General features: G+C 35.7%; 2 protein-coding genes across 2 annotated transcripts; both read right to left on the reverse strand.

Annotated features, from left to right (window-relative positions):
* Positions 1-13,149: 13,149 nt before the first annotated feature.
* On the reverse strand, positions 13,150-14,450 carry LOC114757523 (uncharacterized). The gene is made up of 5 exons (XM_028946604.1): positions 14,195-14,450; positions 14,003-14,107; positions 13,846-13,921; positions 13,541-13,753; positions 13,150-13,212 (listed from the first exon to the last, which is right to left on the reverse strand). The coding sequence occupies exons 2-5, from the start codon at positions 14,074-14,076 to the stop codon at positions 13,177-13,179; spliced, it is 399 nt and encodes a 132-aa protein (XP_028802437.1). The 5' UTR covers positions 14,077-14,107; positions 14,195-14,450; the 3' UTR covers positions 13,150-13,176.
* A 4,932-nt stretch (positions 14,451-19,382) lies between these two features.
* LOC114757526 (disease resistance protein ADR2-like) lies at positions 19,383-21,985 on the reverse strand. Its single transcript, XM_028946606.1, has 4 exons — positions 21,809-21,985; positions 20,481-20,783; positions 19,996-20,114; positions 19,383-19,584 (listed from the first exon to the last, which is right to left on the reverse strand). Exons 1-4 carry the CDS (start codon positions 21,845-21,847, stop codon positions 19,383-19,385), a joined length of 663 nt encoding a protein of 220 aa, XP_028802439.1. The 5' UTR covers positions 21,848-21,985.
* Between the last annotated feature and the right edge of the window lie 5,810 nt (positions 21,986-27,795).

The following is a 27,795-nucleotide window of genomic DNA, read 5'->3' on the forward strand; positions in this document are numbered from 1 at the left end:
GGCATAGGTCGCATCCTTCGTAGCACAGTGCATAATTAGAAGTGCCTTTCAATTATCTCAAGATCCTCTTCATTGCTTTCCAATGCTTTTCACCTAGGTTAGACTGGAATCTTCTTACCAGTCCCATTGCATAACAGATGTCTGGTCTTGTACACATCATTGCGTACATCAGACTACCAATAGCACTGGCATAAGGAACTCTTTCCATCTTCTTTTTGTCAGACTCGGTTTTGGGACACATGTTAGAACTCAAAGCCACTCCAGTAGCAACAGGGGTACTCATGGGATTGCAGTCTTTCATGTTAAATTGCTCAAGAATCTTGTTGATGTAATTCTCTTGTGAAAGAGAGAGGATTTGTTTTGAGCGATTTCTTTGGATCTTAACTCCAAGTATATACTTTGCTTCACCCATATCTTTCATTTCAAAATTCGACGAAAGCCATTCTTTAATAGCCACCACCGAATCTAGACTATTTCCAGCTAATAGTATACCGTTTACATATAAGGATAATATGACAAAATTACCCTCAAACCGCTTAATGTAGACGCAGTGGTCTTCCTCTATCATCTGGAAGTCATATGAGGTTATTGCTTTGTGAAACCTCAAATACCACTGTCTGGATGATTGTTTCAATCCATAAATAGACCTTTTGAGTTTATAAACTTTGTTCTCTTTTCCTTTTTCAATGAAACCTAATGGTTGTTCCATATAGATTTCTTCATCTAGATCACCATTTAAGAATGCAATTTTTACATCCATTTGATGTAATTCTAAGTCTAAACTGTTTACTATAGCCAAAATAAGTCTAATAGAATTGAAATGCACAACAGGTGAGAACATATCTTCATAATCTATTCCTTCTTGTTGTGTGTATCCCTTTGCCACTAATCGAGCCTTGTATTTGTCAATTAATCCATCTACTTTTCTTTTAATTTTGAGAACCCACTTGTTCCCAATGGCTTTACGTCCTTTTGGAAGATCAACTAACACCCAAACTTGGTTCTTTTTCATTACGTCCATTTCTTCTTCCATAGCTTTCATCCATTCATCTTTCGCAGGACCTGATAAGGCTTCTCATATAGAACAGGGCTCATCATCCCCTTTTGGAGTAACTAAGAGAGATTCGCCTTCTATTTGAAAGCGTCTTTTGGGAACACTTTCCTTGTTACTCCTTCTAACGGGAGCTATTTGCTTTTCTTTCTTTCTTTGTTCAGGTCTTGGTGTTGACCTTTCTTGGCTCCCACTTAGATTGACACACCTAGACAATTCTGGTTTGTCAATTTGTTCTGCACTGTCTTGTTCCTGTGTCTCATAAAGAGAAACAGTGCAGTCAACATCTCCTCTATTAGGAAATTCAGTCTCAATGAATGTTACATCCCTTGATTCTATTTCAGTCACCATTCCATCTCTGTTTTCACCTATGAAAACATATTCCTTTGATTGTTCAGAGTACCTTATGAAGATACATTTCTTTCCTCTAGGACCCAACTTCCCATGCTTATGAGAAGTGTCATGGATATACGCCGTTGACCCCCAGGGTCTCAAGATGCTTAGATCTGGTTTGCGTTTTGTCCATAACTCGTAGGGTGTGGAAGCGACTGATTTTGAGGGTATATGGCTGAGTATGAAGGTCGCCGTTAACAAAGCATCACCCCAATATGAAATTGGCAGGTTTGCTTAAGCCATCATTGACCTAACCATGCTTAGAAGAGTTCTATTTCTTCTTTTAGCAACTCCATTTTGTTGTGGAGTGCCAGGGATAGTCAGTTGTTTGATTATCCCTTTTTCTTCACAGAGCTGTTTGAATTGATCAGATAAATATTCAAGACCTCGATCAATGCGTAATGCTTTAATTTTATTGTCCATTTGATTCTCTACCTCATTTATGTATCGTCTAAAGCATTTAAGAGCTTCAGACTTATGCAAGATCAAATAGACATGACCATATCATGAAAAATCATCAATAAAGGTAATAAAATACCAAGCTCCGTGTCTCGCCCTCACACTCATTGGACCACAGATATCAGAATGGATTAATTGAAATGGATTTTCAACTCTTTTTCCCTTACCGAAAGGCTTTCTTGTTGCCTTACCAGCTAGACAATTCTCACATAGTGACATTTCCATATTGGGAATGACACCTAACAATCCTTCTTTGCTAGTTTAATCATTCTATTTTGATTAATGTGTCCTAGTCTAGCATGCCAGGTGTTTATGTCAACATTATTCGAAGAAACAGCAAAGCATTCATTACTATTGAAATCACCAATAATATCCAAAACAAAGAACTTCTTAAACAAGAAAGTTGAACCATAAAGAACTGAGTTGCTAAAAATATCTGTAACTTTACCATGAAAGTTTACATTAAACCCAAATTCTAACAGACACAATACAGAAACCAAGTTCTACTGGATGTCGGGAGCGTAAAGTACATCATGGAGTATCAAGGTCTTCCCACCACGCAAAGTAAATTTGTAGGTGCCCAAACCTTTAACCTCGATCCCCGCGTTATTCCTGACATAAAGCCACTTGCTTTGATACGGCAACCTATGGTATTCGATAAAGGATCCTCGATCCCTGGTTACGTGGTCTATGGAGCCTGAGTCTATAATCCAAGAAGAAGAAACAGGTTCTGTTAGAAAACCAGTACTAGAAACATATGAAACATGTGAATTCACATAATTCACTAATACCTTTTCGTTCTCAGCCTGTTTTGAACAGTCACGTGCGAAATGCCCATTCTCTGGCAGGCAAAACATTTGACCTTCTTCAGGTCTAGCTTCTTCTTCCCACCTTTCTTTCCCTTCTTCTTGAATTTCTTCTTTTCCTTTTTGGGTTGAGGACCACCCTTCTTCCCTTTCTTTTGAAACTTGTTGCCCTTCTTGGAATCGGGCCTTGATTGGGAAGTACCGGCATCCTCAGTATAATAAGCTTGTCCAGAGGTCTTGTAAGCCTCTAAACGTTCATCCTCCAGCTCCAAGTGTTTGGCTACATCATTAAAAGTAATGATGTTTTCATTATGGGTCAGGTTGACTTTCATGTGCTCCTAGCTAGCAAGAAGCGATCTGATAATAGCTTGTACTTGCTGTTCATCAGACAGGACATAGCCTGCTTCCTTAAGTTCTCTGATCATATTGGCCATCTCTCTCAGATGTTGTTTCATAGGATTGTTTGGCTTGAGCTTGTAGGTGTCGAACTTAATCATCAACCTTCTAAGTTTAGTGGTAGAAGTACCACCAAACTTGTCTTTCAACGCTATCCACATAACCTGTGCAGTTTTGTGCCTTTCAAACTCGCATATAATGTCATCAGCTATGGCACTCAGAAGCGTAATTCTTGCTATGCTGTTTTTCTTCTTCCAAACTAGGTAAGCCTCTTGGTCTCTCCTATGTTGGGCCATATTCCCAGCTTCAGGTTCGACCATTGCAGTGGTTAAAGGTTCAACTGCATCTTGTTCCTCCAAGATGTATTGGACCTTTCGGTGCCAAATGTCCTAGTTATCCCTGTTGAGCTTTTCTCCCTTATTAAGCTCAACAATTATGTTCTTGGTTGTCATTTTTAGTTCTATGACAAATTTATCCCACATTATTCTACGTTCTCTCTAAAAGAGAGACGTATCATAGAACAGTTTAGTTATATAGCACAGCGAAGTATACAATGTCTTGTATTTATATCATCCTTGATCAGAAAGTAATGACACTGCAAGATCCATGATCAAGAGCATACGTTTGTACCTCCCATCACACAAATACAGGCAACAATCATTATGTCCTATCAAGGATTTTGTATAAGCACTTTAAAAATTGTGACTCTTAAAAGTCTTATTTTCTAAAAGCTCCCACTTATAAAAAGCATACACATATTATTCACAAATAATCATACAACAATAATTCATGTAATTTCATTAAATGAAATAACACACTTAGTCTGTTTAATTACAAAGCATGAAACCACAAACTTAATATAACAAATGTCAATAAGGCGAATACAAATATTACATCATTTGATATGAACATAAAGGTAATCAAGCATTACTGCTTTCTAAGTTTGCGTGTTTTGGTCATAAAGGATGATACTAAATCTATAGCCTAGATCCAGTAAAATTTCCTTATAGGTTTTCCCTTAGGTCCGCCTCTAACCCTTATTGCTCTTATGTACTCCATTATGACTGACAAACTCAATTATTTTTATATATTTTGGTATCTTTTATATGAGTTTTGTCAGCTTAATTGGTCCCTTTTTGCCTTAATTGATTTATTTTGTTTTATTTTGAATTATTATTTTATAAGGGCAAAATTGTCATGTTTTGATTTAATTATGATTAATTGATTTTTAAGGACAATTAATGCTACCTTATTTTTGAATTTTGTTTGCAGGTTTTTAGAAGATTTAAAAATAAAAAAAATAAATAAATAAAAAATAAGAAAATAATAATAAAAGGGGGAGCAAAACGCAACATTTTGCCCCCCAACCTAATATAGTATAATTCAATCTTCTTCACGGAGCTGGAGGCGGAACGAGCTGGGAGCTGGCGGCAGGAAACAAAACAGAGTGGAGCGAGCTAATGAAGGGAGAAGACCAGCGACGAGGAAGAGAGAACGAAGGACCAAAGCTTCACGGCAATCACACTTCCTCTCCCCTGAGTCTTCATCTTCCATCGACAGCATCTGTTCTTCTTTGTTCTCCACGGCTTCTTCCTGGTGGCAGACACGTACGGCGGCTGAGAGAGGGAGAAAACAGAGCGACGGCAGAACGAGCGTCCAGAACCAGAGGAGAGCGGCGTGAACAGGACCAGAGGACGCGCTCACGTTTGACGGCGAGCTCCTCTGTTCTGCTGCCTCTGCTCGTGCCTCCATTGCCACCGTCAACTGCATCTTCTTCCTCTCCACGTTGCGTAACAGAACCACAGGAGTGGCGGCAAACAGAGACAGAACGGTGGAGCTTTACTGATGCAGGGGCTTAGCTAAATCCTTCAATTCTCTAGTACAGTATTTATGACTTGAACTTGGAGCTTCAAAGGGGAGTTTCAGCTCTTCCAATCTTTATTTCTTTCATTGTAATTGTGATTTCTAGGTCTTAGAATGAATTTTATAATGTTTGAATGTGCTGTGATGATTTATATTTGTATTGAGATAGGTTGTAGCTGCTGGAATCTTTGATTAGCATTTAACATTATGCTGTGATTAGCTTTAATTTCTTTACATTGTACTGGGTCAGACTATGTTTTGAAATTATTGTGAATATTCAGTGGTAATTCAAGGTGGCTTGGTTATTGGACTAAAAATGTTAATTGCTTTTCCTTGATTCTTTTTGGCTAATTGTGCTGAAACAGTTTAGTTGTGAGTAATTAATATGCAAGGTGGCTTGGTGTTGATTATTCTAATTAAACCGAGTCTAAGAGGTGGCTCTTAGAGTCTTTTGAATTTAGCTAACTCCCAAATTAATTAAAGTAATGATAGCCTTAATAATTGTACTAGAGGATTGTTTTTCCATTTGCTGTCACTTGTTTATTCACTTTACTTATTTTATTCATATCCATTTTATAAACTAAAAATCCAAAAATTATTTACTCATTTGGCATCCTTTTAAATTTTGCCAATTAGTTAGTTAAAAAGAAAATCAATTCCTTTTCAAGTCAATTCTTTATTTTTGATACTTAGTTTGCTTAGGAATTCAAATAAAGGCTCCTCAAAGTGAAACGACCCGAGTTTTGCACTATATTGCATTGCTTGGATTTATTTTTGATTGGGAACCCCAAGGCGAACGACAAAGGCTCTCATCAAGTGGCGCCGTTGCCGGGGAGCCAAAAAAATTGGTTCCCAAATAACTAAGTGTCAATCTTTGGTTGACTTGGTCCTTGAGCTTTTTAGTTTTTGCATGTAGTTAGTTTTACCATCTTTAGGCAGTTTGCATTGGTTCATAGTTTTTCATTTTTTTTTCTCTCTTCGTTTGCATCAAAAATTTTCAAAAACACAACTAAATATCTTGATTTTTCATTCATTGCATTTTTCATTCTCATACACATACACTTGCATTGCTGATTTTTCTGATTTTTTTGGCTTTTTAGGATTGGTTTGATTTTTTTTAGATTGGCTCTTGTTAGGAATTGATTGTGTGACTCATGGCTTGGTTTAATAGCAATCATGATCTACCCTCGCACTCTCACTTTTTTGCAGGAAATAGTACATGGAATGAAGCACCTTCTAATTCAACATGCTCTCAAGAGATTGAAGAGTTGTTACAACAGTTGGACTCCTTCCAAGCTCAGCTAGAGTCTCAAATGCCTAATCACATCTATACCCATGATCCCTCTTGGATGAACCATCATCTACATCAATCACCTCACCCATCACTCCTACTTCACCAACCATACTTCAATCATATATCTCCACCATATACATACCACCAAGAACCACCTCCTTTTCCATATGACTACTATCACCAACCCTCATCCCAATCCAAGTACCATTCTCTTCCCCAATCTCATGAACATGAATTCAGTGAACCTGACCCATTTCTCACTATTCCTAAGAATGACCAGATACGATTTTTAAGAGAAGCTTATGGTCGCTTGAATTCATACTACCATAGATTACTTGAAGAGGAAGAGATATCTGGGATCTCTAAGGAATTAGAGGAAGAGCTAGAAGAATGTCAAAGTGCATTGGGAAAGTTCTTGAGTGATATAGCGCGAATTGAGTCTGAGATTGGGAAAGATGAATCAAAGTGTCTAGATTCACTCATGCAAGAGGCTGAGATGAAGCAAGAACATCTACAAACTCACAAGGACTCATGCCCTACATCAGGTAATATTGCTCCTCTTCTTGAGGAGATTGACCCTTGTACTAGAACTACTATTCCTGTTGAAGTTATTGATAATGTGAGTGATGATGAGGTGGATGAGGAAATCATAGTTGAATCCCCTCAAATGCTTAACAATAAAAATTCTCACTTGAACACTTCTAATAGTAGTTGTTTAGTTGATGATATTGCTTACACTGTCACTGCTTCTTTATGTGAAGAACATGCTTCTCTTTCTAGTGCTAGATTAGATGGTGCAATTGATTCTAATTTGAACGAACCTCTATCTTGTTCTTGTAATGCCCACACTACATGCATGGATTGCATTGATAACAAGTATGATATACTTGTTGGGTTGCAAAAGCAGAACTTTAGTAAACTGTGTGCATCGCCTTCTAGTACTAAAAGTGCTGACAATATAAAGCATGATATTGATGTGAGTTGCTTAGATGTTAATCCTGTGGAGAAATGCGAATTTGAACATAGCCTTGGAAATTATCTTTCTGAAAATCCCATTGAGTTGCATGCTTCTAATGAGTTAGTAGGAAAAGATTCAAAAATTTTAAAAGACAAAATTGTAAATAAGAACGAATCTTTTCATCTAATTCTTTCTTGTGACTTGCCTCCTGATTTAAGTAGCTATGTAAATAATAATATTGCATTGCATAATCATATTCTGCATGAATCTTCTTCTTCCACTCTTTTTTCACCCACCTCTTGTGTTAGTAAAAGTGATGTGATGTACTCCAATAACTATCAGTTGGATTCTTCATCTTCCGCTTTGCATACACAAGACATTTTTGAAAATATTCCTGATTATTTGATTCCTATAGAAAGGAATCCTATTGACTTTCTTGGGTGTGATATTTACTTGGAAGATTTTGCCACTCAAATATACCTATGCTACTCTAGATCTTTCCAAGTTTTTCTTTTTAGACTAGATACTGCTGCTTGTTCAATGTTTCCCTTGTAGGAACCCTTACCACCAAGGAATGTTAATGGAGAAGTGAGCACACTAAAGAGATATATGTTTCTCATCCGGGATGAGAACTTCTCCTACAAGAGTTTGAAGAGATTTCATTCTAAAGGTTGTCCCTTTCCTTCCTTAACTCTTATCTTTTGAATTACTTGCTTGTTTTGTGAGATAAGTGTGGGGGAGGGGCATAGCCAGTAGTAAAAGGTAGCTTGTGTTTTGTTTTATTGTTTGTTGTTAGTTGTATGCAGTACTTTCCCTACCTTGTCCTTGCACATTTTGAGCTTCCAATTGTTCATATCTTTAGTCTAAGCTTGCATTGAGGACAATACAAGGATTAAGTGTGGGGGAGTGAGTGTTATGTTTTGTTAGAATTTGTTTTCAAAAAAAAAAAAATTTGCCTTTGGATTCGCTCCTGTTTCCTAAGTATTGCTGTTATAATTGCTCTCTTCTTTGCCTTATTGGTTGATTTCTGGATTGCATCGCATGATTTGAGAGTGATTCTTGCTTGGGAATTTTGCTGCTAGTTTCTATGTCCTCCTGTTTTCATTCGCCTCAGTGTTCTGTACTGCTATATGGGCGAGTTGCTGTTTTCTCTGTTACTGAATTTTGACTTTTGTAATCCTTGGGCATCTCTTTTAAAATCCTTTTGCATAATGCTTGTAAATGTTGCACTGCTGAGTTTGATTGCATTTGAATTGAGTGATTTCTGTTCTTAGTTGATTAGCATAGTAGAATGCCTTTGGTGCAGTGTTATTAACCTTGTTTCATAGCTTGATCCTTAAGGAGGAAACATCTTGGAGAAAACCTTGATGGAAGGATTGTTGAGCCATATATTTTCTCATCTTGTGTGATTTTCATCTAGTTTTGGTTAACCTCTAGAACTTGTTTAGATTCTTTTTCAAAGCTGCATTAGTACCTAGATTTATGAAGATGATAGGGGCATTCATTTCTAAACCTTTACCCAAACACAAACCACTTGATTTAACCTTTGTTCACCCCTTTGAGCCTTCACTTTCATTCCATTCATTTTGTTTTAGCAAGTGTTTTGCATGAGTTACATTTGGTTTTTCATTTTGAAAAGTACATCATTAATGTCTATATCTTTGCTTTCTTGGGTTTGGATGCCAAAAGAAAAAAAAAAATAAAGAAGAAGAAAAAAAATAGAAATAGAAAAAGGCAAGAAAGAGAAGAAAATGTTTAGAAAAAGCCAAACAAAGAAAGTTATAAAAAAAAAAGAGAGAAGAAGAAAATAAGTTGCAACAAAAGAATAAATTTGAAATAAGGCATTCCATGGTGGTTTGAAGAGCAAAGATTTTTTGTCTCAAAAGGTTAAAATCTGCACATTGGTATTGTTTCATGATTGTACTTTAGCTCACTTTGAGTTGATTATTTACTACTCATGCATTTCACTTGTTAGTCCATTTCATTCATTTGGCCATACTTTCCAACATTACAATCCTTCAAGTCCCCTTGATCATGAGTCTAAGGTATGTTAGTGGTGGAGATATTAGAATTTCTACAAGCTTATGGTAGGTGCTAATCTAGGTGGATTGAGTGAAATTTTTCTCATTTGAGAGATGAGTGAAACACTTGTACCATATGTGAGCTCTATTATGTTTCTCTTCTTTTATCTTGCTATGTTTCTTGTGTTAATTTCTTTGCACTGAAGTATTCTATAATTGTTGATTAATTAAGAATAAAGGTTGCTTGAGTTAATTGTACATTCATGCTTAGTTAGTTTTATGTTTGCTTGTATTGAGTCTCTTTATTGAATTCTTCTTTAATGAAGTTTTGCCCAGGAGTGCAAAAGGCTAAGTGTGGGGGAGTTGACAAACTCAATTATTTTTATATATTTTGGTATCTTTTATATGAGTTTTGTCAGCTTAATTGGTCTCTTTTTGCCTTAATTGATTTATTTTGTTTTATTTTGAATTATTATTTTATAAGGGCAAAATTGTCATGTTTTGATTTAATTATGATTAATTGATTTTTAAGGACAATTAATGCTACCTTATTTTTGAATTTTGTTTGCAGGTTTTTAGAAGATTTAAAAATAAAAAAAATAAATAAATAAAAAATAAGAAAATAATAATAAAAGGGGGAGCAAAACGCAACGTTTTGCCCCCCAACCTAATATAGTATAATTCAATCTTCTTCACGGAGCTGGAGGCGGAACGAGCTGGGAGCTGGCGGCAGGAAACAAAACAGAGTGGAGCGAGCTAATGAAGGGAGAAGACCAGCGACGAGGAAGAGAGAACGAAGGACCAAAGCTTCACGGCAATCACACTTCCTCTCCCCTGAGTCTTCATCTTCCATCGACAGCATCTGTTCTTCTTTGTTCTCCACGGCTTCTTCCTGGTGGCAGACACGTACGGCGGCTGAGAGAGGGAGAAAACAGAGCGACGGCAGAACGAGCGTCCAGAACCAGAGGAGAGCGGCGTGAACAGGACCAGAGGACGCGCTCACGTTTGACGGCGAGCTCCTCTGTTCTGCTGCCTCTGCTCGTGCCTCCATTGCCACCGTCAACTGCATCTTCTTCCTCTCCACGTTGCGTAACAGAACCACAGGAGTGGCGGCAAACAGAGACAGAACGGTGGAGCTTTACTGATGCAGGGGCTTAGCTAAATCCTTCAATTCTCTAGTACAGTATTTATGACTTGAACTTGGAGCTTCAAAGGGGAGTTTCAGCTCTTCCAATCTTTATTTCTTTCATTGTAATTGTGATTTCTAGGTCTTAGAATGAATTTTATAATGTTTGAATGTGCTGTGATGATTTATATTTGTATTGAGATAGGTTGTAGCTGCTGGAATCTTTGATTAGCATTTAACATTATGCTGTGATTAGCTTTAATTTCTTTACATTGTACTGGGTCAGACTATGTTTTGAAATTATTGTGAATATTCAGTGGTAATTCAAGGTGGCTTGGTTATTGGACTAAAAATGTTAATTGCTTTTCCTTGATTCTTTTTGGCTAATTGTGCTGAAACAGTTTAGTTGTGAGTAATTAATATGCAAGGTGGCTTGGTGTTGATTATTCTAATTAAACCGAGTCTAAGAGGTGGCTCTTAGAGTCTTTTGAATTTAGCTAACTCCCAAATTAATTAAAGTAATGATAGCCTTAATAATTGTACTAGAGGATTGTTTTTCCATTTGCTGTCACTTGTTTATTCACTTTACTTATTTTATTCATATCCATTTTATAAACTAAAAATCCAAAAATTATTTACTCATTTGGCATCCTTTTAAATTTTGCCAATTAGTTAGTTAAAAAGAAAATCAATTCCTTTTCAAGTCAATTCTTTATTTTTGATACTTAGTTTGCTTAGGAATTCAAATAAAGTCTCCTCAAAGTGAAACGACCCGAGTTTTGCACTATATTGCATTGCTTGGATTTATTTTTGATTGGGAACCCCAAGGCGAACGACAAAGGCTCTCATCAATGACTTTAAGGTAGAATTCGGTATTCTTCTTATCGGTCATGTAATGGACGTAGCTGGCGAGCACGCCATTGATGCCTTTTATGTTTGTCAGTTTGGCTGCATCTCTTTCAGCTATTCTCATAGCTAAAGTAAGGATACATGGTTGATCCACTTCTTCTCCTTCCTCAACTTCGGTTTCATTGGGAAGATCTAGTGAATCATTAAAGACCAAATGAGGTTCGGTACGAAGGGGTTCAGTGGGGAATAAAGATTCCGACTCAGGTCCAGAATCCATTAACTCCTCCGGGTCTTCTTGAGGAACCTCTTCAGGGTCCTGATCCTCTAGTTCATATTCTGAAACTGCATTATCCATGTATGAGTATTCCAATGAACTATCTTTGATATTTTCAGTGCTACTAGAAGCCTCTTGCTTCATTTTCACATAGAACAAAATAATTTAAATTATTTTGAATATTCTGGAATTTATTTCCATATGAAAATACCAGAAAATACACTAAAAATACTCACAAATGGATCCTTAATTGTCTCAAAAATTATCAAATTATATATCAAAATGAAGATCTTGATTTTAGGGATTTTTGAGACAAACCGCACCTCAAACGGACTTCCCACGTGCCTACACACACCCCTAGAAAGAAGAATTAGCGAAAAATTGAAGGAAAAAAATTTTGCCCACTCGTGCTGTCAGCGTGTGAACAACACGCGCCACCATGCAGCCAGCCGTCAGTGACATGAGCCGTTCTGGCAGCCTCCACGAGCCACCACCTTTCAGGTGGTGGGTCCTACGTGTCCAGATGGCATTCCACGTGGCGGCATGAGCCACATGGCAGTTCTGTACCAAAATTTTTTTTTTAATACGTTCTTTTTTTTTACACTAAAATGTTTTTTTTTTAAAAATACTGGGCTAGACTGGGTTGGCGCCAACCAACCTGATCTAGAGGCTAACCCATGCTCCTCCCTTTAAAAAAAATCTGTCTTTTTTTTTTTGCAATGATCAAAACGACGCTGTTTTGATCACTGTGCACCGTCTTCTACCTCCAGTCGGGTCAAACCGAGCCGGCTGGAGTGATGGGTCGGGTCTTACGGACCTGTCGGACCCAGAAACTTCTCCATATCTTGGCCGTCTGGTGTTCGTTTTTCGCGCATTTTATATCGTTTTCTTCATTTTTTCGTCCTCTACACAATGGGATAGTTTTTATAGCCTAAAAACTTGATTTTCCAAACACCCAAAAATGAAAAATGTACGATCAAAAAAGGATTACTATGAAACGATTTTCATGGAGGCAGAGAGATAATGTATCATATCTACTTATAAATATAAGTCAGAAAACAATTATACAGGAGTATAAATGGAAGGATTTACATAATATTTATTGGAGCAAATCACTGGATACTCATAACCGAAGAAACAAAAAAAAGAACACTAATATAAAAACGCAGGCCACAGAATGACACCAATAGGAAAAATAAACCATGCTCTGATACCAATGAAGGAATTCGGGCATACTTGGAATCTACAACGAAATCAGATAGCCACGCGGAGGTCCGATCACGGTGATGGAGTTGGATCCGGATTTTCACAGCAAATGCACTGGGAGGGAGTGTTTGGAACACAAAACGGAGGATGTCAAAAATGAAAACAAATCGGGGGTTTTTACTGAACTGATCCCTTGCGGTTTTCTAACTACACATTTTTGAATTAAAAGAAAACTACCTCCTCCGTCCAACCGTTCTCGCTTTTATGCAAAATATATGAAAAAAGCAAAATCATAGTTAGAGACCCATAATTTTTGCTATTCACACTGGAGCCCCAAATACTAATGGGTCTGGGTCCAATCCACCAAGGGTGGACTGGCCCATTTTCTTACACATTCAATTCAAAAGAGGCATCCAATCTTTGCCTTAGGGACAATAATGACCAAACGCATGCCTCCAAGCCCAGCCGTAATCCTATGTTTCATAACCCAATGTAGCATCCGGGCATTGTATCAAGCTATGAGGAAACAAAGATATTTCACCAACTCCTAGATGTTTTGACCAAAACTGAAGTAATGGATGATTATGCTGCTTTTCCTACTTCATTATTGTTTGTAGTAAGAGGCCTACATATTCATATAGTGGTAGAAATGTACGGGTGAAAAACAGCCATAGATATTCTTATTTTTTTCAATGTGCAACTCACTCTCCAGCAAACCAGCCAGCAATATTATCAACGGTACTAATGCTACTAATTAACCACAACAAAGTTTACAATAAACTTTACAACTCTCAAGCTAATAACATCCTAATTTACTTAAACAAAACCCTAAATCTAGATGGACCTCAATTCTCACTTTGAGAACAAAACTCTTGAAGAAGTTGTTTTGCCAAAAGATCTCGGATAAAATCAATGTCTTCAATAGTATAGAAGTCCTTGTTATAAAAAATCTGCAAATTACTTCTTCAAATTTGCTAGTAGATCCATTTTGAATAATTTCATACATGTAACGGATAACATAGTATCCGCATTCTTTATTCCCTGGTTGTTGAGGGCACTGCAAATCAAATCAAAATCAAATGGTAAAGATGAACAAAGGCACATGTTAAACAATTGTTGGTGAAAAAACTTGAAGTTCAAACTACTTACTTTCGGTTGGATCCAAATCGTCTGGCCATTTTTACTATTGTGCTTCTCACCCATAGGATAATATGTCTTTAGAGCCCTGTTAGCAAGTGCAAATAACAAATAAGATATTAAAACAATTTAATTATTTCAAAAACCAAAGCTTTACAAATAAACTTACATGTTGAAGATGATTTTCATCTCAGTGCTTGGGCCATGACCTAAGGAATCAAACCAGTAGATGATGTTGTCCATGGGGCAAACAACACACAGTGCCCAGTGAAAACCACAAGATATAAGGGATTTGAATGTTGTAGATAATTTGATAATTCTTAACAAACTGAACATGTACAAATGGATATAATTAAGCTACCTGCCCTTCAATAATTGGTGTTAGATAACACAGCAATTTCTTCTCTCCAATAGTATTGCCCACATATCTTATCATCTCATCCGGTGTGTTGTAGGCCTTTTGCACAGTCGCAGGACACAAGAATCCATGTAAACCATTTTTTCCTGTTGAGGTGCATATGTTGTAGAAGTACCTATCATTAAATTGGAATAAGGCAAAAATCAGTGCATATATACAATTTAAGAAATTAGAAAATAAATTAAAGTTACATGATTGCTAATTAAGCCCATGATATATCCATCTCCTGCATGGATAGGAATTCAATGATATCTTTATTGTCCATTCCAAAGGAATAAGATTTGTTTGCACCCACGATCCCTTTAGGCATCTTCAAGTCGATCTTCTTAATTGTATTTTGAATCTCATGCAGTTGTGCCAAATAGGGAAAATTCCCAACAACTTTAGAGTCCTAATAAAATATAAAATAAAGTCAAGTCATATAATTTGTAACATCCCGAATTTTCTGACTCAGGATGAGTAGAAAAGAGAAAGTTCATTAAATTTATTTAATAGCTCAATCACAATTGGGGAAAATTATGGAATATTGATTTTTCAAGGTTTAGAAATATTTTGGAAAAGTTCATTCCCCAAAAACTGGTTAAATGATTTTAAAGTTATTTTCATAGCAAAATGGGTTATTTTCTTAGAAAATACTTAGAGGTTTCTAATTAACTAGAAAATTTTAGGGAAATTATCTCATGAGGTAAAGAAGTTATTTGAGGCATAAAATCCTTAAAATGAGTTAAGGATTAATTTCTGGAATTAAGAGTTATTTTCTTGGAAAATTCAAGAAAAATAGTTATGAGTTAATTTTTGACCCAAAATGTTTAGAGAAATTATTTTATGGATCAAAGAAACTAGTCGAAAAGAAAGATCCATATAAAACATAGTGGAGTAATTTTTGGGTTTATCTATTTATCTCAGAATTATAGAGGAAGCATGAAAATGAAAGAAAGCAATGAGCGTAACGGCAAAATGGACATTTCGTTTGTTTTTACTTCCTCATCACACGTGTACTGCCTCCCCACTTAACATAAGATAACACTCTTCCTCCTGATTTTTCATTCGGCCACTCGAAGGAAAAGAGAGAGAGAGACGGAGAGCGAGAGAGGGAGAGCACGGGAAAAAGCAGTACCGGAGTTGGTGATCGGAGGTAGTGATCGGTGGCCAGATTCCTGCATGCAAACGGAGTTTCAGATTCAGGTGAGCCCTCTGATCATCATTCTACTCTTCGTTCTTTGGTTTGCTGTGTGTTTGAAGAGTTAATGATGAAAGAAGTTTGGGTTCTAGTGAGAGAAACTCTTGGTTAAGTCTGAAGCTCAATGATGATGAAAGAGTAGTGTTTGTTGATGATGATGGAGTATGATTTTTAGCTTGCATGTGGATTTCCTTGCTCTGTTTTGTTGCTGGCCGAACAGGGGTTGAGTGGCTGGTTTAGGATGATAATGAGTTAAGTTCATGGAGTGAGCATATTATATTGCATGTTGCTTATCTCCTCTGCAAGTTAAACTTGAATAGTTGTTGTTGTTGTTTCTGATGCGGGTAGCGTCAGGTTCTGGTGGAATTAAAGGGGGAAAATTGCACTATTCAGTGTATATATGAGGCCGTATGTGATATTGGTTTGTGAAGTGACGGTTTTCGAACCCCAAGCTCCGTTTTAATTAAGTGACATGGAGTTCCGTGTTTTGGTTGTATAGTGTCGGTTCATAGTAACAAAAGTAAGGGAAGTTCAGATATTATGCAAAAGAGCTTTAGATGGTGCTGTGTGATAGTTTGGTGAACGTTTTCAAATCAGTAAAAAGAACAAAATCCAGAATATGGGTGCTGATGTACGAAACATTTATGGAGGTTAGAAAGTGGCTAAGATATATATATAGAGAACGAAGCTATTTGGATATATATTAGTGAATGTGTGTGTGTGTGTGTATGGGGGAAAGCCGTGGAAGTATGAGTGGCAAACATTGAAATTGAAATGGTTAATTGGGAGGAAGTTTAGGCATGATTTTATATATATATATATATATATATATGAGTCTATGTGTATAAGTGTCCGCTTGGTTCAGTGATTTAAGAAGAAAAAGTTGCTGCAGTAAATATTAATTGATATGGGAGAAAGGCGAAGCTAAGAGCTTAATATATATGTATACTTGGGAGAGTGTTTCAGTTAGTTGGAGTTTGGAGGAAATTAAAGTGGTTAATTTTCTTAAGAGCTTGTAAAGATGGTAGAAAATGCTTTTAAAATCTGGAAATATTTTCCAAATTTTGGGGTGATGTGTATGGGTTCTCTGTCTCTGTTTTATGACTATCAAAACAGAGAGCTTGCCCTTATATTAAGGGGGTTGAATTTGGGACATTAGAGGAAGGTGAAGGCATACTCGCATATAGATGAGGTTACACTTGGAGATTGGAGTCTAATGCTCTCTAGTATTGTTGGTCTGTGTTTGGCCGAAAGCTAATGGAGTTTATATTGGTGCTTGAGAAGTTGAAGTGATCCAATGGAATAAATGAGATATAATATATATATATAGTCGCAGATTTGTCTTAACAAATTTATTATATATGTATATATGTATGTGTGAAGATGCCGTGAGGAGTGAGTTTGGAAGCTAAAATCAGATCGGAAGTGAAAAGTGATACACACACATGGCGGGAGAAAAGAAGGAAACGAGATTAATATATGCATGTGCTGTTTGGTTGCTGTTGTCCGTGAGGTTGATAATTGGGAAAGTTGGAATTTTCGAATTATTGAAGTTAAGTAAGGATCTTAAAGGTATATGAGTTGCTAATAATAACTAGAAAAGTTTGTAGATTTATTTTGGAGTGTTAGATTAAATTTATTTGGTGGAATAAGGAAAAGTAAAGTAACACTATGGGTTGAGATAAGAAATGAAGCGTTCCAAAGAGAATAGTTTGAATAAGAAAAATTATCCAAGATCACCAACTATTATGTAAGGGTAGAGATTAAAGAAGATTTGAGATTTAAAGAGAATTATTTAATTTATGAATTACAGTTGGATCAAATATTGATCTACCCTTACGAATATGATAGGTTTTTATACCTGCTCAAGCCCACCAAGAAGCAGAAAGAAAGGAGAACGGTAAGGTTTGATTTGGAGGGAGGCCGCCCAGGTAGTAGTTCTTTCCTACCTTACACTTGTGTATGATTGCTGCATGTCTGTTTGTGCCATATTGCTGTTTAAAGCATGAGAACATGTAATCCTTAATTCCTTGCATGGATTTTTAGCCGTGATCACGTGTAGCTGATAGACATGGGGCAGTGATTGCCAATTATTTGCGCATTATTTATTCAGCTTGTCTATTTGTCATTGCGCATAAATGCTTAATTGCATTAGCTTGCAAGGTTATGTTCCACTTTGGCTTGTTTTGCATGCTTTATGTAATCTGCACATTTGTTTGATGGAAATTACTACTACAAAAGAATCTCACCCTCCCATTCATGATGAACAGCGAAGGCTAGTAACTCGAAGGATAAGGAGGATGTTTAAGAAGAAGGTGAGCTGATTGAAGAGCAGAGATACCTGTTATAATTCTGTAAATTGTATAGCAAAATATTTGGGCAAGTAACTTTACTTGCTTTATGTAAATATTATTTTGTATCCAGCATAATGAGGAGAGCACTGCCGGGTGCAGGCATGTACTTTTAACCAAGATGGTTACTATATTTTCAACATAATAGAGATTGCACAGTATGAAATCATTTTAGGTGATAATAGATTAAGGTGAATATAGGGTTGAGTGTGGATCACTCTTCAATTACTCTAAAAGGTTTGAAATTTGATCGACGAATTCCAATATTGGAAAAAAAAATCCCTATCTTTTCCCAGGTCGGAAACCTAACGTTAGTTATTCACATACGTTAAAATGATCCTATTAGTATATATAAAAGTAAAGTGCTGCATAGTTAAGTAGAATAGCAAAGAAAAATCACATGACAGTAAGGTTTTTGCTACTATTGAAGGTATCGTTGTTATGTCAACTGGTCTTTTAGGCTATAGAATGAAAGATCCTTTTACCTGGCCTAGTTTGACAACCTCGCCATTAGAGAACGACACGTCTGCATCGGCTTGTCCCTCTCGAACAGCTATAACTGTCACCCTGCATCGGTCCTCTTGGATTTCTTTATGATGGATGGTGGACCTTGTATAATCGAGTGTCGGCAACAACACGCTTATTTGGGATCTCCAAATAAGGATGACATGCTATTCTATCTTCTGGTGTGGGACTAGGGTCATGCAGTGCCAACGCCCCTAGTAGATTATAGTTGTCTTTGGTGCTTTGAAAGCTTTGGGAAGCCTGAGTGAAAGAAATGGAGGAAACATTGGCAAAACTCAATATCAGTTTAATTGAAATGAATTACAGACTTGAGGTGCACTGTCTTCTTGTGGAACCTGTCCAACTGCCGTGCTGTGATATTTGCGCTTTCGAGAGCCCGCTTCTTTGTGAAAGGAGCAACCAAGCCCCAGTTGAATTTGTTGAATGTAATTTTGATATTCAAGTGCAGACGTTGGGCATACCCCACAACTTTTGATCTTTCCTAGTCTTACACGATTCCAATACGGGAGACGCCCCACTGTGAATTTAATTTCAACCAATGGATGATAAATGCTGCTTTGAGCATCTCTTTTCTTTTTCCTTCAATTTTCCTTTGTGGTTCTCTAGAAGAATTTGGATCATACCATAGAAAAACATAATCTGACAATGTGGAGTAGTCATCTGTCATAAAACAAATGGCAGCCTTGCAAGCATTTTCACCATCAATAAGCCACGTGGCATCAATTCCTGTCTTCGGTGGTGATTTAGAAACGACGGCACAGAAAATGAAACCGCCATTCCAAGGTCGTGGAATCGAATTGAAATCTACTGTTAAGACAGACTGTGTGGTCCTATACATAAACCACTCTGGAACTCTTTTTCCTGGATAATTTAGAAAAGCTATTTCAAAAATGGCTTTATTTATCTGAAGTAGCACTTTTGCCGCAGCAGCTTTGATTGATTGTTGATCCAACTTCATGCAATTTGTAAAACTAAAGCCAAGATAATCCGATTCATCATCATCATCAGAATCTACTTTCTTTCCTTCTTCACCTTCGTTTGTCAAAGGTGAATGTAGGATCTCAATGGCTAGGCGTTATTGGCGGACAGTGTCAAGAGGGAGGGAGGGAGGGAGTTCTGGTAGAGACCGAAGCCTTTTGCATCTATCCAAGTAAAGCTCTTGTAGCCTCGAAAGATGTCTGGTGCTTAAAGGCAAGGTCTCTATATTAGTTTCTGAGAGATGTAACTCACGTATTGATGACAACAAGCCGATGTTGTCAGGAACTTCAAATAATTCACTACAATCATTCAGCCACAGTTCTTCCAAATTACGTATTCTATCAAATATTGGATGTAGGTTTGATGCTAACTTGTTGCAACCAGAAATATAAAGACTTCGAAGGTTACTCAGGTCGACCAATTTATGGGGAAGACTTGTCATACTTTCACATCTGTCTAGAAACAACATAAAAATTTTGCTAACATGCCCACTTGATGAGCATGACTCACCATTATTGATGGCTGTTTCTGAGAGGTCCAGTACAAAATCACAATTTTGTGAGGTCACTGAAAAGTTTTTTAGTCTTGAGCATCCATCCAGGTGGAGAGAACGTAGTGATTTGAGATGGGTATTACTCGCAAGGTTGGTGAGGTTTTTTTGCGATAAATCACAAAGTCTATGGAGAGATAAAATTGATGGATGAACGCACCGTAATTTTGAACAATAATCGAGATTAACTTCTGCAAGATGTTTGGCCTTGGAAAAATTTGGGAGCTCAATCAACTTTTTTGGCCCGTGGAGTTCAATTTTCTTTAAACTCACAAGATTCTGTAAAAATAAATTACATAGTAAGATTCATGGCCAAAACATGAAATTACTCCCTCTAATCCTTTTTACAAGACATTGTTAATAATGTTACTAAGAAAATTAGTTAAAATTAATTTTAGAAGGTTTACAATTTCCAAAATAACTATTAATCAACAATCTTTATAAATAAGGTCGTGGAGATTAGTGTAAAAGGCAATGGCATTTTTTAGAATGAGTTATCAATGTCCTTTCATTAAATTTTGCAAGAGGTACTGTATTCAAGACTAATGAGTAGAACCTTACAAATAAGATTAAAGGGAGTACACAATTAAGATTTTCTAACAACTGTATCAATAATATTTTCTAAGAGAAAAATATAAAATTTACCTGGTCTCCATCCCACAGTTTTGTCAACTTGCTGAAGTTCATTTCAATTTGAACGAGATTTTCAACCTTGAATGTTGTTGGCAAGGACTTTAAAGGGTATCCCACCCAACCTAATAGTCTGATTTTATTTGGTAAAAACTCCAAACCATTGGGTAATTTTAACTTGTTCCCGACCTGGTTATTGTAATTTTTATAAAAATTTAGAAACATTAGATTGGGCATTGAACGAAAGACTTGAGGACTTAAGCACATCTCTTCAACTTCTGAAACATTCAAAGTTATGCCTTTAATGGCTCCACTTCCCTAACAAATAAAAAATAATAATAGCAATAAGAATACGTACATTATGTAAATCAAACGAGAATTTGGAATTTAACATTTTTATAAAAAAAATTAAAAATTTCACTGATCTTACCATGTTTTCCTTCAATATTTCAGAAATTTCATTAGAATTGCATAATCGACTACGCTTACTAGGATCATCTAAGGATTCTTCAAGAAAAATTTGTCGACCCATTTCTTTTATCAAATTGTGCAAGGATATTCTTCCTTCACAAATACATAAAAGAGCTTTATCCTGAAGACTTTCCAATCCAATCTTGAATGAAGGACCATATGATGCATGTAACAAATTTTGTACATCATCAAGATTATAATCACTTAATAAACACGCGATATCCAAGAAAATATTTTTATCTTCAGGATCAAGTCCTAAACTCAATTTTAGAATAACATTAATTTCTGAACAAGGAAATTTTGCAAGCCTTTTCAATTTGCTTTCCCATAATTCTTGATTTTTGCCATATAAGGAGGAACCTAAAACTTTTAGGGCTAATGGATTTCTAGCTGCATAGTCAATCATACTCATTGCCAACCTCCTTACTTTTGGGTCAACACAGTCTTTTTTGAAGGCATTCAAGGAGAAAAGTTGAAAAGCCTCATCAGAATTCAAAGCCTCAAGCATATATATATCAGCTACTTTCTTACTAAGAAGTTGTCTATTTCTAGATGTTATCAAGATTCTACTACCTGGTCCAAAGCAATCATGTCGTCCGCCTAAATTTTCTAATTGTTCATGATTATCAACATCATCAAGAACAATGAAAATTCCTTTCTGACGAAGTCTATCTATGTCTTTAGGAAATATTCGATCATCAAGTATACGAATGTGAGATTCTTTATCCCCTAATAACTCCAGAAAAATTTGTTTCTTCAAGGCAGTTATTCCTATTGCTCTGACTTTTTCCTTACATCTAAAAAGCAAGACCCTTCATATGCAAAACACAATTTGTTAAACAATGCTCTTGTAAGAGTTGTTTTGCCCATACCGCCCATAGCCCAAATGCCAATAAAACGGGCATCATCATTTGAACCTTTGGACAACAATGATTCTACATCTACCATTCTTTTATGAATCCCAATTAAGTCTTTTAGATCATGTTCACTTTGAGACTTGTGACGCAACCTTTGTAAAACAGATCCCACTATTTCTTCATTAATTAGCTCCGCTTCATTCCTGCACATCATTGAAAAAGTAAAGACGCGCCAAATTTAATGCCACATTATCTATTCAGACTTTTCAGCTCTTCCTCATGAAACTTAACTTCGAAAATTTGCCAACTTTTAAAATTTGTTCTAATAGCTTTCTTGAGAACCATTACCAGATGACTTAAACTAGATATACAAAATTTCAATTTAATTTTATGACTATGAATGCATGGTTATGACTATTGTGAGTCAGAGATTTAGATTAAAGTATCATAATGGTAAAATTGATGGGCTTAGTGGACCGGTTTAGCATGGTGTTTAAGAGAAGCTACTCTCTTCATGATTATCAACTTCCATCAGATTCTCAAAGATTGATTTAATTTAGCCTCAAGAGAAAGATCATAAGCATGTAGTTGCCTGTCGAAGTGACAAGGAAAACCAGCGAAGTTGGTAGAATCAGTGAGAGCCTTCCCCCACCTTTGTAGTTGTTGCTTGTCGATGCTTCTGCGCTCATGTTCTTCAAATGCTTTCTTGTAACTTCCAGACTGCTTCCTCATATGGGAAGGATCTACTCTATAGAACACTGGCATAACACGGCGACCTTCATTTTTGGAGCACTCTAATAGCTTTGTAAGCTCCTTCAAGCACCATGTGGAAGATGCATGGTTTTCTAAGATCACAAGGAACAGAGTTGAATGTTCAATGGCTTCGTCAAGAGATGACCATACCTCATCTCCTTTCTCAATTCTGTAGTCGATGTATGTTTCTATTTTGTTTTTGCAAAGAGCTTCATGAAGATGGCTGATGAAACTGTGGCGGGTGTCCTCACCTCTAAAGCTAATAAAAACATCATATTTCTTTAGAGATTGAGATGACGGATTAGCGGAAGGAGATGAAGCCGTATCAAATCGATTTGATAGGACACGCAAAAGGGAATTGGGACTCCTTTCAATTCAGATCTAAGAAGTATTTGTAATAGGAACCAGACAGTGCCAATGTAGGGTCGTCTTGGAGTTGATTCAGGCAACCAAAGTCATTGGAAGACGGTAGGTTGTGACTGTTTATTAAACTAATGGGTGCGAAACCTTTAGGAAGTTCGCAAAACAAACAAACACACAAATAAAAGCAAAGCTACTTTTGAGCTGTTAAGATCAATCTGCCTCATGAAATGGGATCTCTTCGTTGGCTTTTCAGCATCAGACTCAACGTGGATGTTTATTGCCTTCTCAACATTTCAATCCAGCCCGAAGTAGCAGAAGAGGGGTAATGAATAATAACTGCGAAACTTCATGAAGTGCAACGCAACATTTCAAAAAGGTGATAGGCCTCTCTCAAGTTAATTAAAACTTGTGTTCACAATCTGAAAACAGGGCAAAAGATAAGAGAAAGAAAACTCTCCAATTTCTCCGTAATTATAATTCTCGTAATCTCTTCTAAATTAAATACATATACAAGAAAACAGCCAAGTTTAGTTGATAATGTTTTTCCTTTTCAGTTGTATCCTCAGTTAAATGTTATCATTCGCAAGCGTATCTTTATTAATAGATATTTAGGAAAAATGTCTTAATTAGATTTAAAACTTTGCAGTGAGATTTATAACTATGAACAAAACAAATTTTAAAAGACTGAGACTTATGTTTAAGAATTGACAGGGTTGTCAAATGCACCGTAGGAGACTCTAGGCAATCATTCCTGTTTTCTACATTAATCCGTGAGATATTTACAGGGGGAATACTGCAAAAACCCATCAGAATAATCACAAACGATGCTTTTGGAAGATAGTTAAAGATTTATAGGTTGGCTTCTGCGGGACTTAATTATGAGAAGCTTCACAAGGCTTGGATTTCAAATTTCAAAGAGAGGCGGTCCTACTGAGTTGGAATTAGTGGGGGAAGTGATAGCCAAAAAGTATAAATTCTTTGATATTGTCGTCAATGAAAAGTGGAACTTTGAGTAAATGTTCACACTGGTAGCCCCACCAAAAGTGGAACTTTGGAAAATAAGCAGGCACGCAAGTTCTTATGATTACGCGTGCAAGTTCTTGGTTTTCTCAAAGATACAAATATAATTAAGTCCTAAAAGTTAGCATGCCCATTAGAATTATACCTTTCTTAATTGTGTTTCACTGCTTCTACTCCTTGTCTTGATTTCTAGCTAGCACGTGTCTGCTTCGCCTTTAGAAATATAAACTTGAACAAATAATTATTTTTTTAAAGAATAATAATGTATAATATGTAAGATTTGCATTAACATTTAGAATGAAATTCTTAGCATTTTATTTTTTTGGGTGATAAAGGGAGTATAAACCTAGTCAAAATAAAGATTTTGTAGCGGCGAGGCCTCTTGCATCATCATTTAAAATGGCAAAACAAGTCGAGTGACTTAATTACATGCGAATAAGATGGGTCATGCATGTCTCATCCCATGTGGCACTTCGTATTGGTGGAAGTACAATTTAATACTTTGTCTAGTCTTTAATGTTGAAACTGCTTAAACAATTGAATAAATTAAAAAAGTCAGATAAATTAATTAATATAACATATGCGATATGTGATTTGATTGTATAAGTATTTATGTGCAACATTTAACTATATTTATATTAATAAGTTATGTAAATTAGTATGGAAAAACATGGTAAATATAATGATGCTAGCTTAAGTGATAAAGGAAAAACTAAAAAATTAAAATCCTCCTAATATATATAAAATATGGATAGCATCGGTGTTAGTGAATAATCCATAAATTAATCTAGCCTCACAATAAGGAGAGGGCTATTAGGAAGGCACAAATTTTAAAATGGGAGATTCGATTCTTGGGAAGTAGTTGTAAAATAAGGAGAAGGATTAGCAAATTTATTAGATGACATGGAAGTACACATTAAGTACGTCACCTCGCCACTCCCCTATATTCTTAATCTCGACAATAAAGTTGACTTACATCACCCTTGGTTTAATTACTTGATCTATTTGATAACAATAACATCCCAATTTATGATACTCATGAGTAATTTTCTATTTCCAATCATGTTGCCGTCCATGGGGAATATTTTGTTAATTGGTACAACTCATAGTTTGACGTTTGGAGGTCTCCGTCACATCATGCTATGGCACTATCAGCTTTTCCGTTCCTTGTGTCTATATATAAAAAAAAAAAAAAACATTGAAACCTTAGCTCTTTGTTGATATATGAAAATGTGTGCGTGTTATGGGATTAAGGGGGTGTTTGGATAGAAACCAAACCATAGTTTTAGAAGTGTTTTTACGGTTTACAAAGTAAATATATGAAGAAGTTTGTCTCGTTTTGTGAAAAAGTGCTTCTGAAACCATAGTTTGGAGGTTGCCAAACACCCCCTAAATAAGGTTGGGTGGGAAATACCAGGTTGTGAGGCTTAGATTGCCTTTCACATAATGTGTCTTTCATCCTTCCTAAAAGCTTCAATTGGCAAGAATCATCTACCAAAACACCCCTATATGAGAGTACCATTAATTAGCTAGAAAATAAATAAATTAAAGTGCACAATTAAGCAATGGAGTGCAATCCGAAACAAAAAGCACACATTTTCATTCAAAATATGGACACAAATGTAAAAAGTTGCATGAAATTTTAGAGTTTAAAAATTATATATATACAAAATATTTACATTATGTAATTAAAGTGGATTAGTGACTTAATTATTGTAAACTTCTTTTAATTCTATAGATATATTTTAGAACTTTTTTTAATCGTTGACTAGGAATTTTGCCTTTCTTTGGTCCTTTAATGATATATTATGCCAAATGCCAAGTGCGTTATATATACTGAAACATCATGATCTACTGGGGTAAATAATTAATACACCAACTAATGGGGTGCTTTCATCTTCTATCTGTAATAAAATTTATAACATCAATTTGCATTAAAAAGTTCATAATTTAATCCCATAATTTGTCCAAAATTCCAATCTAGTTCCATAGTTTAAAAACTGGTAAATCAATATTTATAATATAGCTAAATATCTAATTATTGATGCAAAATTTTAGTCACGCAAACAAACCACTCTATTTTGTTTCATCACCCAATCGTTGGCTAAATATTATATATGTGTGTCGCAAATGACAAGGCGTGATACGGACCACCCAACCTCAACCTCAAATGCATTATATAATTTGGAATTTATTACTCTTCCGGTGCTAAATATAAAACCTTTTTTGTAGTGTAATTTACACTACAAAAAGGGTCTTATATTTAGGACCAAGAGTAATAAATAAGAAAAATAATGCGTCAGCTGAATATGATTTGTATGAAGTGACAATTCAATATTCCCAATGGACGCCAGCATGCATTAAAATAGGAAATTAATCAAACATTATGAGTTTAATTGAGATGTTATGAAATACTCCCCTTTTTATAATAAACAATATCTCTAGTAGTTGTGTTCCTAAATATAAGAAATAAATCCTTTTTGTATGAAATTTTAAACAGATATTTTTACTTTTACTCGCATTAAATATATGTCACTTATTATTTCTCTATAATAAATTTTCACACATTATTTCTCATGTGTACTTTTTTTACATATAAGGATATAATTAAAAAAATATGTATATATCTTACATTGCAAATTGAAAATTGAAAACTATATTAAAGTGTATTGAGCTGGACTCTTAATTTGCTTATGCTGTGATAAATGGTCAATATTGGCACTGGGTGTAAAGCAACTACCACTGATTTATTATTCGGATATCAAAATGAGCCTAACTTAATAAACATTGGATTATTACTTGTTAATGTTAACAACCTTTTATATTTGTTTCATTATTTTTGCCACTAGCAGCCCACAATCACTATCAATGTAAATAAATAGGCTAGTGGCATCACAGAGCATGAGCGTCATAACATTCAATAGTAAGTAATAAGAAAGTTGGTACATTAACCAACAAACTGTTAGTTAATATGGTAAGCGGTCTTAACCTTGTAAGGAAGAGAACACAAGTTCAAATCACAAGAAGAGTACTTGTTGGGAGGGCTTTAACATTAAGGTTCCTAATCCAACAGGAATTAGTTTCAAGTTCAAAATGACTTGACAATACTCTGAGTTACACCAAAAAAAAAAAAAAGTTGGTGCATGTGAGAGACAAACATGATTAATAAAGTAAATGAATGGTATAGCATTTATGAATATCAAATACACTTAAATAGATTTTTGTTTGCATAATTTTTCTGTCTCCTGTAGGGAGGAAATGATTGCTAAATACTTTCTCTTTCACCAATCTCTACATCAAAAGAATGAAACTCCAAACAATATGCAAATTTAACATTTCTAAAGAGGTTAGGGAAAATAATTTATTGGACATAATAATTAGATTGCTACAGTTTCTCAAATTTAAGAATTTGAGCTTTAAAAGAGAAACGATAGATGGATCAAGCCGTGATAATTTAGTGCATCCTTCAAGCTCTAGCCTCTCAAGATGTGGAAGCAATTTGAAATTTGGCATCTTTATTAAATCCTTGGATCCACTAAGATTCATGTTCTTCAAGCGAAAGAATTCCCATGGATAAAAAAAAGTGTACCAAATATAATTAGGTAAATAATTTATAAAAGTCAGAAGGGCTTAGGCACAATTAACATTACCTTTCCTCGTTCCCTTTCATTTATGATACAGCAATCAGGTGTCTTTTCTTCATCCCATATATTAGTGATGCAGCTATCAAGCAAAATCAATTCCCTAATACTGATAGGATATTGGTGCCATATGAAATATATTGGAGCCTGCTTGAAAGATGCTTCAGCACTCCAGAAAATTTTACGTTATGAAATATGATTAGTAAAAGATATTTCATCCGAGAT

This window comes from Neltuma alba, unplaced genomic scaffold (assembly GCF_004799145.2).
Source record: "Neltuma alba isolate B1F8T4 unplaced genomic scaffold, ASM479914v2 tig00010608_pilon, whole genome shotgun sequence".
NCBI classification, from domain to species: domain Eukaryota; kingdom Viridiplantae; phylum Streptophyta; class Magnoliopsida; order Fabales; family Fabaceae; genus Neltuma; species Neltuma alba.